Source organism: Pelmatolapia mariae, linkage group LG20, assembly GCF_036321145.2.
Source record: "Pelmatolapia mariae isolate MD_Pm_ZW linkage group LG20, Pm_UMD_F_2, whole genome shotgun sequence".
Classification (NCBI taxonomy): domain Eukaryota; kingdom Metazoa; phylum Chordata; class Actinopteri; order Cichliformes; family Cichlidae; genus Pelmatolapia; species Pelmatolapia mariae.
Genome location: NC_086244.1, coordinates 29,886,318 through 29,903,638, shown reverse-complemented (window position 1 = coordinate 29,903,638; position 17,321 = coordinate 29,886,318). Strand labels below are relative to the sequence as shown.

At 38.9% G+C, this 17,321-nt stretch overlaps 2 protein-coding genes across 8 annotated transcripts in view; one reads left to right on the top strand and one right to left on the bottom strand.

Moving 5' to 3' along the window:
• The first annotated feature begins 2,556 nt into the window (after positions 1–2,556).
• On the top strand, positions 2,557–11,899 carry LOC134618107 (large neutral amino acids transporter small subunit 1-like). The gene is made up of 11 exons (XM_063463385.1): positions 2,557–2,964; positions 3,455–3,988; positions 4,110–4,235; positions 5,679–5,784; positions 5,871–5,915; positions 6,299–6,422; positions 6,520–6,623; positions 6,741–6,837; positions 9,040–9,189; positions 10,313–10,487; positions 10,744–11,899. The coding sequence occupies exons 1-11, from the start codon at positions 2,901–2,903 to the stop codon at positions 10,818–10,820; spliced, it is 1,602 nt and encodes a 533-aa protein (XP_063319455.1). The 5' UTR covers positions 2,557–2,900; the 3' UTR covers positions 10,821–11,899.
• A 3,508-nt stretch (positions 11,900–15,407) lies between these two features.
• Positions 15,408–17,321, bottom strand: part of LOC134619074 (TOX high mobility group box family member 2-like) — an 84,343-nt gene continuing 82,429 nt past the window's right edge. For 5 of the 7 annotated variants that reach the window (XM_063464799.1, XM_063464802.1, XM_063464804.1 and 2 more), the window contains one exon: positions 15,408–17,141. In XM_063464799.1, the coding sequence (XP_063320869.1) occupies positions 17,096–17,141 (46 nt within the window). In that variant the 3' untranslated portion in view covers positions 15,408–17,095. The remainder of the gene's footprint in view (positions 17,142–17,321) is intronic. The other 2 variants (XM_063464800.1, XM_063464803.1) reach the window with 1 other exon arrangement.

Below are 17,321 nucleotides of genomic sequence, written 5' to 3'. Positions count from 1 at the left end.
TTACTTCACATACTTTTGCGGTTTGGAGCAACAGGTGCAGTCAATATAATAACAGGTCCTTATAAAAATGAATGAAAAATGGTAAGGCTGCAATTTCCTTACGGTAAGGTTCCTAATTACTGCTCATTTAGACATTCCCTCCTGTTTAGCATTTCTACCATTTTTACCATTTAAAATATAAGAAGAGCTTATAAAACAATATAATTTTTTATAGATTAAAGTAGTCTGAAGTGATTTATTTTAACAACAACAAATATGCCAGGTCTAGGGTGTAAGGATTTCTCTGATTTATTTATTTTGTAGTGTTGGCCATATTTATTTATTTATATTTATTTGATAAAACACATTGTTAAGATGTTCCTGTAAGTTCCTCAGTAAGTTTCCCTGAGCTTTTAAAAAACAGACAAATCCTGTTTAAGCACCGTGAGTTTGACCAGGTTCATCTTCAGAAGAAGAAAAATAAATCTCAGGTTTTGAATTGTGTTTAGGGCTCCACCTTGCGGTGAAATATTGGACATGCAACTCATTAGCGCCGAGCACAGGGCTCATACAATAAATCCAGGCATATATTAGACAAATCAATCTGAGAGTCGGATTTATTTCCATATAATCAGACATAGTTGTAAAAAGTTTTATTGTATGGGGATACTTTGTGCATATAGGTATTTGGGGGGAGAAGAAAAGCTTGTGAGAAATAATCCCATATTTAAGCAGAAAAAGGCACAAGATTAAATGTCAAACCTGGGATTTTTATTATGTATGTATTTCACTGTAGAGCTATGCTGTGGTGATGCATACAAAATGCTGGTGAATTAAGCAAGGCCTTCTCTGAAAAAGGCACTGACGCCCTAAAATCTGTATATGTTATTTGGTTCGTTACTCATGCAATGTGGACTAATGCTCCCATTCAACCACAGATGCAGACTTCTGTACAGATGCTGATATCAGCCAGGTGCTCCCTCTTTTGATAGTTTGTGATTTTCAAAAAAAATATTTTTCACATTTTCTTCGTCAGCCCCCCTGAATATATATATATATTTTTTTTTACCAAACTCATGTCCATCTTAAACGAGCTTGGTCTCCGATATCTCAGATATCAGAGTTTTAAGTTTGTGTATGTGGATTATATGACAAGCAATTCAGTATTAGATTTTCAGCTTTGCCCCCTGCATAGATATATTTCTCTGGATTCTTCAAATTTTTTGGTGAAATTCAATTGCATATAGAGAGTATTCATCCCCTCAGATGTTTTTACTCTTTTATTGCTTTTATGATTGGATTCATGGTCAATTTTAAAGCTTTAAAATCAAATTTAAAAAAAAAAACAAGTCTCTGATATTAAAATAAATTTTTTTTTACTTCTACAAAGTAATGTGGATTAATTCAAACTATTAAACAAAAACTAAGTGACTACATAAATATTCACTCTCTTTAAAGCCATTTATTCTCGAGGGTTCATTCACTGAAGATACAAGCACACTGCAAACATCTCTGTCTCTTGGAGTCTATCCACAGGCACGCAGGAGGCTCCAAGGTTAACTAGAAGAAGGTTGTTAGCTCTGATTTAACTAACATAGAGCTTTTTGTCTGAGGCCAGACCTCAGGCCGGAGAACTTGTCACTGAACTTTAAATGTGTTGTTCACAGCAGATCTCTGTTCAGTCTGATGGAGTTTGAGCAGTGTTGCGAAGAAGAATGGAGTCTGAGTGAAACCACTCCACATAAGGTCAAAACAAGGATGGCAGCCAAAGGTCCACTAAATATTCATTTCAAGGGGGTGAATATTTAGGCAATAACTGACTATAAAGAGCTTTTTTGTGAATTATTGTCAAAAAATGAATGCAAGGGGGATGCTTAGCAGCGCTACATGCACCCACGAGAAGCAATTTTATGTTAACAAACATTATTTTAAATATGCCTTACAATGACTTTAAACATAAGCGTATTTTTTGATATAACGATTCAAAATAACACCTTCCCAATTAAATATGGAGTTTAAATATTATGCAAATCATTGCACTTAAATTTTATTTACATGTAATTTAGAATCCCAATTTCTTCTTCTTTCTGATAAAACATGCATTCCCTACAAGCAGCAATAACTTCAGGCCAAATCCTTTCCCCAATTGATTGTAAAAGTCACTCCTGGTCTAGCATTTATGAGTAATTATGATATTGTAATTTTTGGTGGGTATGGTCCAGTTTAAACACCCTGTAACCCATAAAAGAATACAGGAAGAAAAATGAGCTTCGTTATTGTTATTATACACTGTCTGCACTCAAAATGGCCAATGGATCTCCATTTTCTCTGTGATCTCACCTTTCAGGCAGAATAAAGACAGTTTGTTTTTTTCCATTTGGTCCCCAGTAGGGGGGGAAACCAGCTCTACAGCATTTATTCTAATAGCCTCTGACATGAAAGCACCCAGTGACACACATAGGCATACTGTATACTGCAGGATTAGGCAGTACACAAAAAGATTACAGTGTCACATGGTATTCCTTCCAAATGGTGCCTTCTCACAACCTACTTCCCCCTCTTAGGTATCCCATCATTCCCTGGAATGGGCGTAGGCTCACGCAGCAGCAGCAGCATCACAAAGGTTCAGCTCCTCCCTGCTGTGTGCTTGATATAGGATGGGAGGGAGAGAGGGAGCGAGAGAGACAGAGAGGATCAGGCACAGATGAATTCTAGTCTGAGTGACGGAAGCAGTGTGGGCACATGTGAGTGAGAGAGGACGAATCAGGAAGTAGAGAGACCTGCGCGCGTGTGTGTGTGTGCGGGAGAAAGAGACAGACAGAGTGTAAATCAACAGAAAGAGGAAGAGGACATAAAGAAAGGAAGAAAAAGGGCTGCAGGAGGAAGCAGACAAGACAAGGGGTCTCAGACTGAGAGGGAAGATGGCTGAGCCGGAGCTGAAATTGAGAGGCAGCCGAGAGAGCGTCGCTAAGGAGAAGATGGGGGGTAGGTACAGTGCATGCTCACGCTCCTCTAAGTGCCACATGGTGCAGCGCTGCATTATTCCACCATGCGCTCTGATGCAACATTGCCTGATGCAAGAGTAGAATTGTAGAGTTGATGCTGAGGAGATGCTTTCATGGTAGCAGGTGACAGGTGTGGACAAATGGCACATATTAGGAACGTGGGTATGAAAACACAACTATCAGATGCAGTGTGTGTTTACACGGATAGAAAGAGTTTAATAAGGACAGCAGGTTCAGAATGAAAATCTCATAGGCGCTGATTTACAAAAATTTCTATTTTTAAAAAAATTATATGAATTCTTCCTTTAGTAACACAAGTTTTTGTTTGTTTTTATTAATCATAATTTTTCAAAGTAACCAGTGCCTAAAACAACTCAGTGAGAAAGCTTGTAAATTCTTTTCATTTGTCTGAAAATGAGCCAGACTCTGTAATTTGACTGTCTCCCCTTCTGCTGTCCTCTCACCACCAGCGACTGGAGCAGAGCCTGAGCAAGATGGTCTCATTGTGGAGCAGCCAGCATCTCCATCTGACCCCGTGGGTTCTCCGCCTGCTGCCACAGGTTCCACCAACAGCCTGCCAGGCAAGGGGGAGAAGATTGAACTCAAACGTAGCATCACCCTCTTCAACGGTGTCGGAATGATTATCGGCACCATCATCGGCTCCGGCATTTTTGTCACTCCCACAGGTGTTGTCAAAGAGACTGGCTCCGCCGGGCTCTCTCTGATCGTTTGGTCCGCCTGTGGAGTGATATCCACCATGGGTGCTCTGTGCTACGCAGAGCTGGGGACAACTATTGCCAAGTCAGGAGGAGACTACACTTACATCCTTGAGGTATATGGCGAACTGGCTGCCTTTCTGAAGCTGTGGGTGGAGATGCTCATCATCCGGCCGTCGTCGCAGTATGTGGTGTCACTGGTGTTTGCGACCTACCTTCTGAAACCTCTCTACCCCAACTGCATCGTGCCCGACAGCGCAGCCAAGCTCATTGCCTGCCTGTGTCTTAGTGAGTACATGATGTTGGTGGGCTTTCTTAGGTCAAATACACATTTTAGACACTTCATTGCAGCTGGTCATTCACCAGATTCTTGATTGTAGTTTGTTTTGTGTCTCCCCGCTGCTTGTAGCCTCCCTGACATTTGTAAACTGTATCAGTGTGAAAGCAGCAACCAAGGTCCAGGACTTGTTCACCGCTTCCAAATTGATAGCCTTGATCATCATCATCCTCTTTGGCTTCATTCAGATTTCCACAGGTGAGTGGCAAAATACCCCAGAACAAACCAAGTCAGCTGCATGACTGCATGCTGTTGAGAACAAATCTTATGCCTTCATCACAAGACTTGTTAATTTTTAACAGAGAAGTAAAATAAGCTTCAGGTCAAAGCTGGAAAAACAGGTTTTGTGAGTGTAATAAAATCTAAATCCTCAACAATATTTAACCTACTTTAATAGTCAGTAAAAAAAAAATCCTCAAAAAGTGTCCTCACTTTGAACCTGTTATTTCAGATCTGCTCGTCAGCATGCAGCTTCCTTCATTGTGTTGGGAACACAGCTCCCTTGTTTTCAATATTTTTAGTTGGAGTAATTATGGAACTAACAGCATGCCTGTAAAGTAAATGCCATTGCAATATGTGGCTTTTTGCAAACTATATAGTTGCATCAATTATTATGATTCTCATCTTTACACGACATCTATGTGAGGTTTACTTCTTTTATCTCCAATGGTAAACAAGTTGTTAACGAGCCCTAATGAGCCTAATGAAGCAGACTGCTTTGCTTTCAGCTTGTTAGCACACTTGCTGAGTCTGAACACAGAGCTTGTCTGTCTAGAGCCATGTGATTGAGTCTGAACATGAACATGGGCACCAGAACGTGCCAGGATGGTTTTGATTGTACAAATGAGACTGCAATGAAATGAAAATTTACAGAAAATAAGGTGACTATACAGACAGTAATTTACTGCCTGAAATAATGGCATTGTAGTAACATTTTTCTATATGATAGCCCTAAGCGTGTGGATTCACGTGTGCCGTCTAAGACTGTAAAAGCAACGCACGTTAATCCGTCCGAGCTGTGCCATTCACAATACAAGAGCGTGGCCACACTTGCTCCACGCTGCATCTGCTGCTCCCCTCCTTACACAAGGCCACGCCTACCACCTTTGTGCGCCATACTCTGTTACCATGGAAACTAGGCAGTGAAGCTTGCCGGCTGTTGTCACACTCTTTCAGCAGACCAGCAAGAGGGAAGAACAGAGTTGGAAAATAATAAGGAGGGTCATTACCATCTGAAAGCGACAGGTACAGGGAGAGAGAGACACCAAAACGCCAGGCTCTCTCTCTCTGTCTCACTCACACACACACACACACACACACACTGGATTTATTGACTGCAGTGTATTGTATAAATGGATTGAAGTTTACTTATCATAAATTTTTTTTTCTCATATTTAAATGTCAATTGATCATGTTTCTGTACCCCAGAGGAGATGCTCAGCTGGCTTGCTGGTTGAAAATGCCAAGCATGTCAAAGGGCAGGCATCAACAGGCCGGCCTGGTACAAGAGACAAAATGTGTCGGCAGCACAAAAAGAATCTATTCAATGCCTAAGCACATAACTCCTCCAGGCGCTACACCTGGCAGTGGGACAGTTGCTTCCCTTTCAGATGTTTTCTTCTTCTTTCTGTATGTGAGCAGGTGATGTGCCATATCTGACCCCAGAAAAGGCGTTTGAAGGGAGCAAACTGGGAGTTGGGAATATTGTCCTGGCTCTGTACAGCGGTCTCTTTGCTTTTGGAGGCTGGTGAGGGACTTAAAATTGAATTATTTATAGCTTCTGTTTGTTTTTGCTTGAAAGATTTGTGACCTCTTTGCTTTTCACCCCCCCAGGAATTACCTGAATTATGTAACGGAGGAGATGATCAACCCAGAGAGGTGACTTAAATGTAATGAAGGTTGTTTTGGTGATGATGGCACAGACTGTCTTGTAAATATCTGCCAAGAGCATGGCTGCTCTCATCCATGACTGAGCTTGTCTATCATCAGATAAGTCCACAGAGATAAAGTATCCAAGCGATACTGACATAATCTGAACTATGAACTAAATATGAACTAAAATATTACATTTTACAAAAAAATAAAAGCATATGATAATAATGATTTATAAAATCCAGTAAAATTATGCAGTCGTGTTCCTCACTGCATACCCTGCATGAATTCAGTCACATCTCATAACACAGTCTGATATTACCAGAACATACAGTGTTACACGGTATTGTTTTTTCCCCTCAAATGACCTTTGACCTTTCACCCCATAGGAACCTGCCCTTGTCCATCATCATATCCATGCCTATAGTCACGGTGGTATATGTTCTAACCAACCTTGCCTACTTCACCACCATCTCTCCTCAAGTCATGATTGAGTCAGAGGCTGTTGCTGTGGTGAGTGTACTGCTTTTGTTTAATATAATGTGTTTCATCTTAACTGGTTGTTTGTAGTCACAAATTCTCCTCATCTGCTTTTTTTTCTGTTCTGCAGAGTTTTGGGGAGTACCATCTTGGTGTGATGTCCTGGCTCATTCCCGTCTTTGTGGGACTGTCCTGCTTTGGTGCAGTCAATGGATCACTCTTTACTTCAGCGCGGTGTGTGTTTGCATGTGTACAATGAAACATAAGATAGCATTTTATACATTTAGTATTAATAGTTTAAAGTCTTTGTATTTTTTGAATAAATAATGATTTAAGAAATTTCTCTTCTAGTTTGTTCTATGCTGGAGCTCGAGAGGGTCAACTCCCTGCTGCTCTGGGATTGGTCCACACAGACCTGTTCACACCAGTGCCATCCCTCATATTCACAGTAAGAAACCTGATACTTTCAGTGACATTTTACCAGCTGGCGACCAATAAGATTAGGTTAGTATGTTAAATCATGTATGATCATTGCTAAAATCTGCCAAGTGTCCTCATTTTTGAGGTATTATACATAAGTGTATATAAATCTGTTTTGACGATACAAAACATTTGTGAAGCATTTGTAGAGTTATTTTTGTTAGAGAAAATTATTTCAGTGAAGAGTTACAGTCCATAATTTGTTGGATTTTTGTGCATTTTTTATGATCTTGCCTCTGTGCACCACCACAGTAGATTTTAAATCAAACAGTCAAGATGTGATTGAAGTGCAGACTTGCAGCTTTGATTCAGCGAGGTAGACTTTACAACAGTTTTTATACACAGTGCCTCATTTTCAGAGGCTCAAAAGTAATTGGCTGACAAGCAGTTTGAACGTTACTTCATGACAAATTAAGCAGATCTAGTATCTGTGGTTGATTCCAAGTGGTGCATTTTTATTTTAGAGCTCTTATTTAGCTCTTTATTGTCATTTTAAATATCAAAACAACTTCACAACATCTGACCAAGTCAAGAATAGTCTCAAAGAGGTAGATGCATTATTGTTAGGGTCTACAATCAAGACGGCTTCAAGAAAGTAAATACAGAGGGTTTAGAGAAAGGTGCAAACCACTGGTTACAAGAACAGGGAGGTCAGATTAGATTATTACCAGAAAACATCTAAAAGAGCCTGCACAGTTCTGAAAAAAAAAAAAAAATTGGGGGGGACAAATGACACCAAGATAAGCTTCTACCAGAGTGAAGGGAAGAGAAAAGTATGGCGAAAAAGAGAAACAGCTCATGATGTGAAGAATACCACATCATCTGTCAAACATGGAGGTGGAGGGACTGTTATGGTGTTGGCATGTATTGCTGCTAGGGGAACTAAGTCACTGGTGTTTATTAATGATGTGAGTGCTGATAGAAACAGCAGGGTGAATTGTGAAGTGTCCAGGGCTACAGTTTCTGTTTAGATTCAGCCAAAGCTGCAAAACTGATCAGACAGCGCTTCATGGTGCAAATGGATAATGACCCAAAAACTGTAAAACCAAGTCAAGAGTTTCTTAAGGCAAAGAAATGGGATATACTTCAAATGCCAAGTCAGTCACCTAATGTCAACCCAACAAAGCGTGTTTTTTCATTATTAAATAAAAACCTGAATGCAGCAATAAAGCACAACGTCTGGTGATGTCCACGTGTTCTAAACTTCAGGTGACTAACACACTGACTAAAATCAACCCTTACATTAAAAGTGATGTTAACTTGTTCAGTTCATTTTGAGCCTTTGAAATTGGAACTATGTCTAAAAATGGCTCCAGTTCTTAAAGAGTTAATGCAGTCCTCTCAAATTAAGGTCTGCATCAATCACATGTTGATTGTTTGGTTTAAAATTCACTGTGGTGGTGAACAGTAGCAAAAAAGCACACAAACTACCTCCATTAAATAAACTTTCAAAAAACAAACCAAAACCCTGAACATGAGAACTAAGAACTGAAAAACACTGGGAAACTAGAATTTAAACTAGACCAAAAGAAAACAGACCAGGAACTGAGAACTAGGGATTTAGACAGAGCCATGAGAGAAACGCACAGCAGTGAGGGTCTACGCCACGACAAAGGGCAAAGGGCTAAAATACACCACGGAGTAACGCGGGAATGAAGAGCACAGCTGGGACTAATCAAACATGACGAGATAAAGGGGAAGCAAAGCTTTAAACGCTGAACACAGGACATAAGACTATCAAAGTAAAACAGGAAACAAGAGACATTCACAAAGATGTAGACTTGACACTGAAACATAGAGACATAACTGACTGGGGAGACAGAGAGAACATGGAGACGAGTGACTAGACGAGGAACACGGGGAAGGCAAAGTAACAGAAACCTAAATCCTAGGAACTAAGAATATAACACAAGCAGAACACAATAAAGAGAACCAAAACCATGAATAACAATAATCAAAGAATAAAAATTAACCAACAAACACAAAACCCTGGGTCACAGACCCAGTACTGTGACACCGACCTGCCTTAAATAACTGCTCTATTCAAGAAAATCACTAAGGAGGATTCAGAAGCCTTGTGTGTGTTTATAATCTATTATCCATCTACTATCTATAATCTAATGTTTCCAGCAAACTAATGCAATCTTTACTCCTTTTTTCATTGTATTAGTGTTTCCTATCGATGATGTATGCCATCTCCCAGGACATCTTCTCTGTCATCAATCTCTTCAGCTTCTTCACCTGGATGTGTGTTGGGATGGCCATCGCTGGCATGATCTGGCTGCGCTTTACCAAACCCGACCTCAGAAGGCCCATTAAGGTGAACGTCTTAGGGGTTAAAGTAGCTGCTCAGTGCGTGTTGCAGAGAAGATCCATTTTGATGGATATGAGTCTCACTGAAAGGTGACCCTGGCCCTACCTTCTTTGTCTGGCAAAACATCAACATGTCTTCTAGTTTCATAAAGCATCTGCTATTTTTTTTTAGTGAAAGCACCATTGTATCGCTACTCTTGTTATTAGGTGGAACTGGAAACATACTGTTTTTCCAAGACAGGAGGGAGGGGTATTTGGAGGAATACATGATCCTTTGTTTCTATTTCATCATGGGAAAATTACCTTGGCTGACCAGAGTCTTTCATCTTCTCTTTGGCCCACACTGCTTTCAGCTCATTTATTTTATAAAATCATCTATAAACATATTAAAAGAGAGAGAGAGAGAGACAGAGCTATTTATATGTAAACCATTCATAAAAAATGTCAGTTTCAACCCAGAAAAAAGAAAAACAAACCGTCAGCTGAAGAAGTTTAACTGATAACTGAATCTAATAACAGTATGGAGCTCTTAACATAACAGTTTAGCCAATAATTATTACTTCATTTTGATCAAATTGTTGGAGACGCTTAAGGAAAAAGGGAAAGCCAATATGAGAAAAATACTTAAGTAAGAGTACAAATGTATTTAGTATCAACTGTAGCACATATCATTGTTTCAAAATCTGATCTTTAGATGAAGTCAGGCATCATTCAACTTTACATACACAGTCTTATAGTTTGAATTTGTATTGATTTGATTGATTTTTTTTGCATTATTGTCTGATCTGTAAAGTAATCGGTACTGAAAATGTCTTAACATAAAAACTTTGGTAATTATGTGTCTCCTCTTGTTGTTTAATGGAAACAAAGTGGCAGAAAACAGATATTAGTGAAGAAGTTACAGGATCTAAAATCTGAACTTGGGAAGTATTGTCATCAAAATCACTATACATTAGTCTTATCGTTAGCTATAGTTGCATTATTCCAAAGTCCAAATATGATATTTTCTTCTTTTTCAGTGTGTGAGACATCTTCACTCAACAATTATAAGCTGTATCTTATCTGCTCGTGTCTAATATAAATCGAAACACATCTTCATCTGTTATGTATTTTATATTTTCTCTCTGCAGATTTCTCTCTTCATCCCCGTTACTTTTGTGTTGAGCTGCGTCTTCATGATCGTCGTGTCCTTTTGGGCAGCTCCCTTCGAGTGTCTGCTAGGCAGCGGCATTATTCTCACAGGCGTCCCAGCGTACCTACTGGGCTACAAGTGGAAAAAACCCCATGTGGTCAAGAAGATGCTGGGTGAGTTGGAGATATTTTTTGTTTTTTTTAGAGTGAGGCAAAGGTGGTTTGTTGTGAAATTCCTGTGAGATTATCTGCTCAAGTTCTGCTGTGGGCACCGATACATTTCCTTTGTTTACATAGTTGGTCCGGAGGACTCAGGCAAAAGGCCGACGCAGTGTTTAAAAAAAAAAAAAAAAAAATCCAACATTTGACCTGTAGTAGCCTAGCAAAGAGAAAATAGACGTGGCTAACGTGACGAGTTGTTTCTCCTCAGAAATCTTCACCATGTTCTGTCAGAAGATCTTCATGTCTGTTCCTGAAGAGAAGGAGCAACATGGGGCGGCTGAATAATGCTGGACAAACTGAGCAAGATGAAAGACTGGGTCAATATTTTTGTCTGGACATTCCTGTAATGTTTACATTCATCCACATGTGATTGGACTTTTTTTGTTTTAACTTTATCTGACCAGGCAGGTAACTGTGAACATATTCAATATTTGCAAGAGTGGCCTGACAAATGGAGGATTTGTTTTATGAATATTTTATGAATACTGCAACTTTTCTGCAAAGAAGATCACCGGGCATTTTACACTCCTTATTATGAATTGATTTTAGTATTTCAGCGTATCTCCTTAAATGATTAAACATGCTCTGATGTTCCATGTTAGTTAATGGAACGCCATCTGTAAGTGTATAACTGCTGCAGGCATATAATTACTTGTGTACTGCAAGTACACAATCAGGAGCCGCAGTGGCCTATGACATACAGGTATATTTTTCTCCTGAAGTGTACAAATGAATAGCTTAGGCGGGAAAATATATGTCTAATACCACTAACAACCAAACTAGACATAGTATATTATAGTTTAGGGTTTATATTTATAGTTTATATTGTGTTAAAATAAAGGATTTTGCTATAGTTGCTATAATCACGTCACTTTATAACTAAGGTCAGATTTGGAAGAGGAAGAGGTTGTCTAACAAAGCACTTACTTCATTTTCTCATATGGTACTAATGTTTGTGTTAAATAGTAATTCATTCTCACATTTTACTTGATATTGTTTTTTATTTATTGGTAAGATGAACTTGTAGCGCTGTCGTAAAGCACAAGCTAAAGGGAGATGAAAGAGTGTCTGTGATGTCTGCTTGAGCTGCACTGTGAATCAGGTCTGTTTCTTGTATCATTTCATTCTGATATTAAACCTCATCAGCGCCACGTGTGACGATACTTGATGAAAACGATACCAGCATCTCCGTTTGTGCGCCATTGTTGTGAGACGGCGTAGATATGCTCAGATACTGTAGTAGTGTTCGTAGTTAGCCTTAGTGTTTGTACTGAACGTATTTGATGTCTGTGCCAGCCGTGCCAGTGCTGATATTCTGTTTTTTTTTGTCAGTGTATGACCAAAATGAATGTTGCAACTTTAGAGATGCTGGCTTTGCTTTTAATTTTTGTAGGAAATGTACCTGGAGAGAGGTTTGAGGTTTTCCCAGCGTATTTCCTGGTCCAATGAAGGCCTGGGAAGGGAGGAGCTTCTGAGGAAAGTTAAGGGATTGGAATCATGTGGAGTGGGAAAAAGGTTTCTTACTTTTGCACACAATGGAGAGACAGTCTCCTGACAAATCTACCACAGATGTACGTATTGTCAGCCTACTCACTGTGCTGGCAGTCCTGGTTTCACAGGCCCCTTTCCAGTGAAGGGAAAGTGCTGAAAAAACATACTAATTCATACTGGTTGCTATTCCTTTAACATTAATGCAGCAGAAGCTTTCAGACCAGAACAAAAGAAAGTCTGTGAGAAAAATGACCTTTGACATTCTCACTGGTAACATCAGACTTTCCGTGGTGAGACACAAACAGCTCTCCTTTTTCTTTTTTTGAAAGGAACCCTCTTTAATCTTATTTGTATAAGTTAATGGAAATGTGAAGCTTAAATACAAACATGTAAGTACATTTGCAATTAGCATGCAACAATATTTCTCCCACTTAAAGTATTTAATACGGATTCTTTATTAATGCAGATTGCATACAGATTTAAAAAGAGAATAGCTGAATGCAAATGTTTGCAAAGTTGGCACTGTGATCATCCTTAAAGGTGAGCTCTCTGAAAGCACACCAATGAACAACACAGTCCTCGAAGACGTGCCTCTTACTTAATGAATCTACTTAAATTAAAGCCCTGAACACACACGTGTGTCTAAAAACACACTGATTCCAGTTACGATGATAAACGGTCTCATATATTTTATTTTATGCACAACGTGCTGCATCGGTGTGTGTGCGTTTGTGTGTGTAAAGTATTACTATATGTGAAAATCAATAACGCAAATGTAATTGAGAATAAAGGAAGCTCATATTTTTGATTCTATAATCGAGAGTACCTATTGTAACTGTTGTCTGTGAGTGACCATAGTAGGTACTGTACGTGTAAAAAATAAAACTATTTTGTTCAAAGTTTGATTGTTTGCGCTTTTGTAAAGCAGACAGCCGACAAAAGGAGTCAGAGGATTAAAATCTGATTGCTTGCTCCTGTAGAAATGCAGCAGCTGGTCGACAAAAGGCCGGCCGAAGCCGCTCTTCAGGCACCGGCTTCAGATAAAACAAAGATTCTCTGAACATGACATCCTAATGTCCAAATGAGGATGTTTCTCAAAATAGCGTTATCATCTCAGCCATCAAATGTTTGGTAGTGCTCTGTGTCACATGCACATTGCTTCTTGTTTGTCCTGTCTTGTTTGTTGGCTCTCAGACAATGACGCTGCCGACCCGCTGTGCTGTCAGGGGACTTCATATCCGTCTGAAGAGGAAATGAGACGGCCTGATGGCTGCTGATGGAGCTCTTATCAGAGCTGCTGGACACAATATTAGTGATGGGGGATTGGACAGGCAAGGAGCCGATGAATGAGTCACGTCTACAAATACAGAGTATTTTGATATATTAAGTGAAGATGGAGGTTGTGGGGAAAGGGTTCAAAGCATTTTCAGAAGATGTGGTGAAGTTGAGGTGTTAGTGTATTCTTTGTCTTGAAGACAGTGTGGGTAAAATCTTTTTTTTAAAAAATATGTATATAAAATTATACAATTAGTTTAGTTTACAGAAAGCAAACTATTGCATATGTTTTTGTTATAACACATGATCATCGTTTTACAGCTTCTAAAAACAAAAAACTTTCATCTGCTTTTGGCATCAACGTTAGGGCTGTGTAGCCAACACTAGATTTCACCAGCAGGTGGCGATAGAGGCCCATCAATAGAAAGATGATGGCGAATCACTGAAAGGAAACTGCCGAACTACGGTAATCACCCACGCAATAAAACAACAAAACATATTAAACTTAGAACATCTGCCTTTGAAACTGTGCAAACCTTATTATTAATATTACTAATCTCTACATTTCCGTTCACAAATTATTAAATTAATTAGTCTAACAAATGCTAGTTTACCTGTATTTTAGCAGAGTATTTTTCCTAAGACGAACATGCTGCAGATGAAGATGAGCCATGGGTGAGGGTTGCTCAAGGGCACAACTGAAGAGGGAATGATAGTGAAGCCTTTGATATCCTTTATCACTGTTAAAACATGTCAGCGTCCCACTTTTAGAAATCTGATTTACTATAATTAAAGTATCTTTCTATTTTGAGGGTTTAGGGCAAAGATGTCAAACTCATTTTATATTTTGGTACAACCCATTTTGATCATAAGTGGGACAGACCAGTGAAACTCTCCTTTCTGTTAGCGTAAAGAAGCTTAACTACACATTTAATCCCAGAGACATTTTAATATAAGAACACGAAACTCAGTTTGAGCAGTACATCTCAGTTTGTCTGCATGAGAAATAACTGTTGCTCTGGACCTAAACTGCAAAAAATAAATGTTCTGTTAGCTTATTGCACAAAGTGTCATATAGTTATAAAACAGAACATTTGTAATAATTGACAGAATGACTTTTTTAAACATGATTTTTACAGTAAACCTACCGTAAAAACCAAACATTTCTATAGCATCTGGCGAAAAAAACAGGCACTCTGTTATTTCATTGTATATCTATTACTTGTTTACTCTGACTTGTCATGGGGGAGCGCTTTAGTAGAAAAAGCCATAAAACTTATGAAACTATAAGCTTGTAAACATTTTTTCTATTTTTGTTCTTTACATTTTCGAAAGCCGTGTAATGCATCAGATTGGAGTCTCTGACAGGCCCATTCTGGCCCCTGGGCGTTATGATAGACACCCGCTTTAGGGGAACTAACAAACTGGGAGGTTATAGTTTTGTGAATCGGCTCTAGGGGGCACTGCGCCATCACCATCATGGAAAGAGAGAGCGAGAGGGCAAAAGAGAGAGGGAGAGGGGGAGTAGAAAGGGTAGAGAAAGCGCTGATGCGAAAGGCTGATAGATTCCATTTCTATTTTACCTTTAATCCAACTGTGAAATTCATAACTAAAAGGCAGATTTTGTTCTTCTTCTCAGGTAGTTCTCTGAAAGGCCGTGTACTGCTGCATCAACTCTGAGTTTCATCATGGCACCTTTTAGCAAAAAAAAAAAACATGGCCAGGGGGCAGAAAAAAATGTTGCTTGGTGTTTTATATTGATCTAGTCTGGATTTTCTAGGGTGGGGAAGAAAAAATAGAAACAGCGAAAAGGTTAAAAGCACGTTAAATGAAGTTACACTATCAAGCCTTAACTTTTCACCTAATGTGACAGCAGCTACATCAACTCCTGCTACATCAAAGGTAATTCTCCTAATTAACCCCAGACACATGCAGGGGGAATGCAAAGTTGCGTTTACAGGTTGCTGCAGCGATCAGGCAGAGCTCATCGAAAACACTAATGAATCTGCTAAGACTTAATAATGTGAGTGACAGCCATGCAGTCAAAAATAAGCAGAGACGCACACCTTTTTTTGTTTTGTTTTTCACTTTAAACATTTTATTACAGACAAAAGAAAACGAAAAGAAGTAATTGTGACACAAAAAAGAAAAGAAAAAAGAATCTAATGCTGGTACATTAGCACCAACAGCAGTTTTTGAAAAAATATTATTCTAATAATCATGTAGTTTGATCATTAATAATAATAATAATAATAATAATGATAATAATAATGCACCCTGATGAAAATAAGCCAAAATTTTACTTCATTTCATTTATAAATAGATGTGGAACCTGCAACCAAATTAAATAGAATGACCATATGATATTTAACAAAAACATAATGGGTTCTCTCATCACTGGCTTTAAAACTTTAAAAGAAGTATGTTTGGCAGGTTTATACACAAAATTAAAATATCTGTCCTGACGAGCAATCCTCTGAAACAAAATCCTGCTACAGTGAAAAAAAAGAAAATCTTAAAGAATTATTTTTCTTTACAGAAAAAAAAGATAAAGATGAGTTCAACACAATTCTAAAACACCTAATAAAACTAGTCAAAAACTTTAAAACCCACTGTTATGTTTTTTTTTTCTTTTTTTAACCTTTAGTAACATTTCACATTTAGCAACTTTTTTTTATTTTTTTTATTTTTGTTATTCACCTGTACAAGTGGTGCTGGGACTAAGGGGTGGCTGGGCGGGGTCACAGGTGTAGGGGAGGAGGGTGTGGTCTTTACTGACCTAGTAAGTAGGAGGAGCTAAAAGGAGAGGTTTCAATCTTTGACCTCTACAGTTCTGCAGCGTCCTGAGGCCATGTGAAGAGAGTGCGACACTCTCTACCGGAGCTCTGCCAGCTGTGGAGGAAATTGAGCATTTTGCAGTCTTTGCATTTCCCTCTTTATTTTGGAGAGATATGAGACTGGTGAACACAGTTTCAACACGAGTTTTAGTGTGTGTATTCCCTCACTGAATCCGCCTGCACAGAAAAAAAAAACAATTTGAAAAAAAAAGAAAAGAAAAAAGAAAAAGGCAAGGGACTGCAGCTAAATACACACATAAGAGGAATCCATTTTGGTGATATTTACAATCACGCTGTGATAAATAAAGGAAAGGATGAAGTCCTCTACTGAGGGCAAGGATGATTTACAAATGCATTTGTGACTATACCTTCATTTTAAATGTCGCTTTGCTTTCACTCACTTCGGGTGTTTCAGTCTGTCCCGAAGAACATCCACTCCGATGAAGTGACTATATTCTATTTTCCTGCATTAGCTTTTCTACCCAAGACCCTACACTTGGAGTATGCTTTGAGCATTTTAACTCCCCAAAACAAGGGCAGTCCATGGCAAACAGCGTAATGGAGCAAAGAGGAGTGGAATCATCTTTAAAAAAAGAAAATCTAGACAAAATGAGAAGATGTTTTTTTTCTTTCTTTTTCTTTTCTTTTTTTTTTTTTGGTCTTCATTTCCAGTATGTTGGCATGAGCTTAAAACTCACTGCCCCCTCAAAAATTGGAAAGTTCACTGATAAGGAAAAAAAAAGAAGCAAGAGAAGTGCCTCGGGCTTCTGGCCGATCTAAGTGCTTGGCAAATAGGTGAAGTTACTGTAGCAGTCTTTGGGATTTTCGAAATCCATCAGGAAAAAAAAAAAAGAGAGAGAGAAAGAGAAAAAAAATGGTGTAGAAGCAGATACATCGATGATGTTGTTGTTATGTTAGAAAGCTCCCTGGAGTCTGACATTTGGAGGTCTTTCAACTTCAAGTGAGGTAGAGAGGCTTGTCTCGAGCTCCCATGCCGCTGCTGCTGAGGAAAGAAAGAAAAACAGCGTTAATGTATGGCTGGATATACGTGTGAATACGGGGGTGTTTATCCTATATTTCACTGGGAAAATGCTGCAGGATTGTTAAACGTTTGTCACGGAGGGACTGGCATTAGAGAACGGATTCAGAACAAACATAAAAGCTGACGATGAAGCGCGCACAT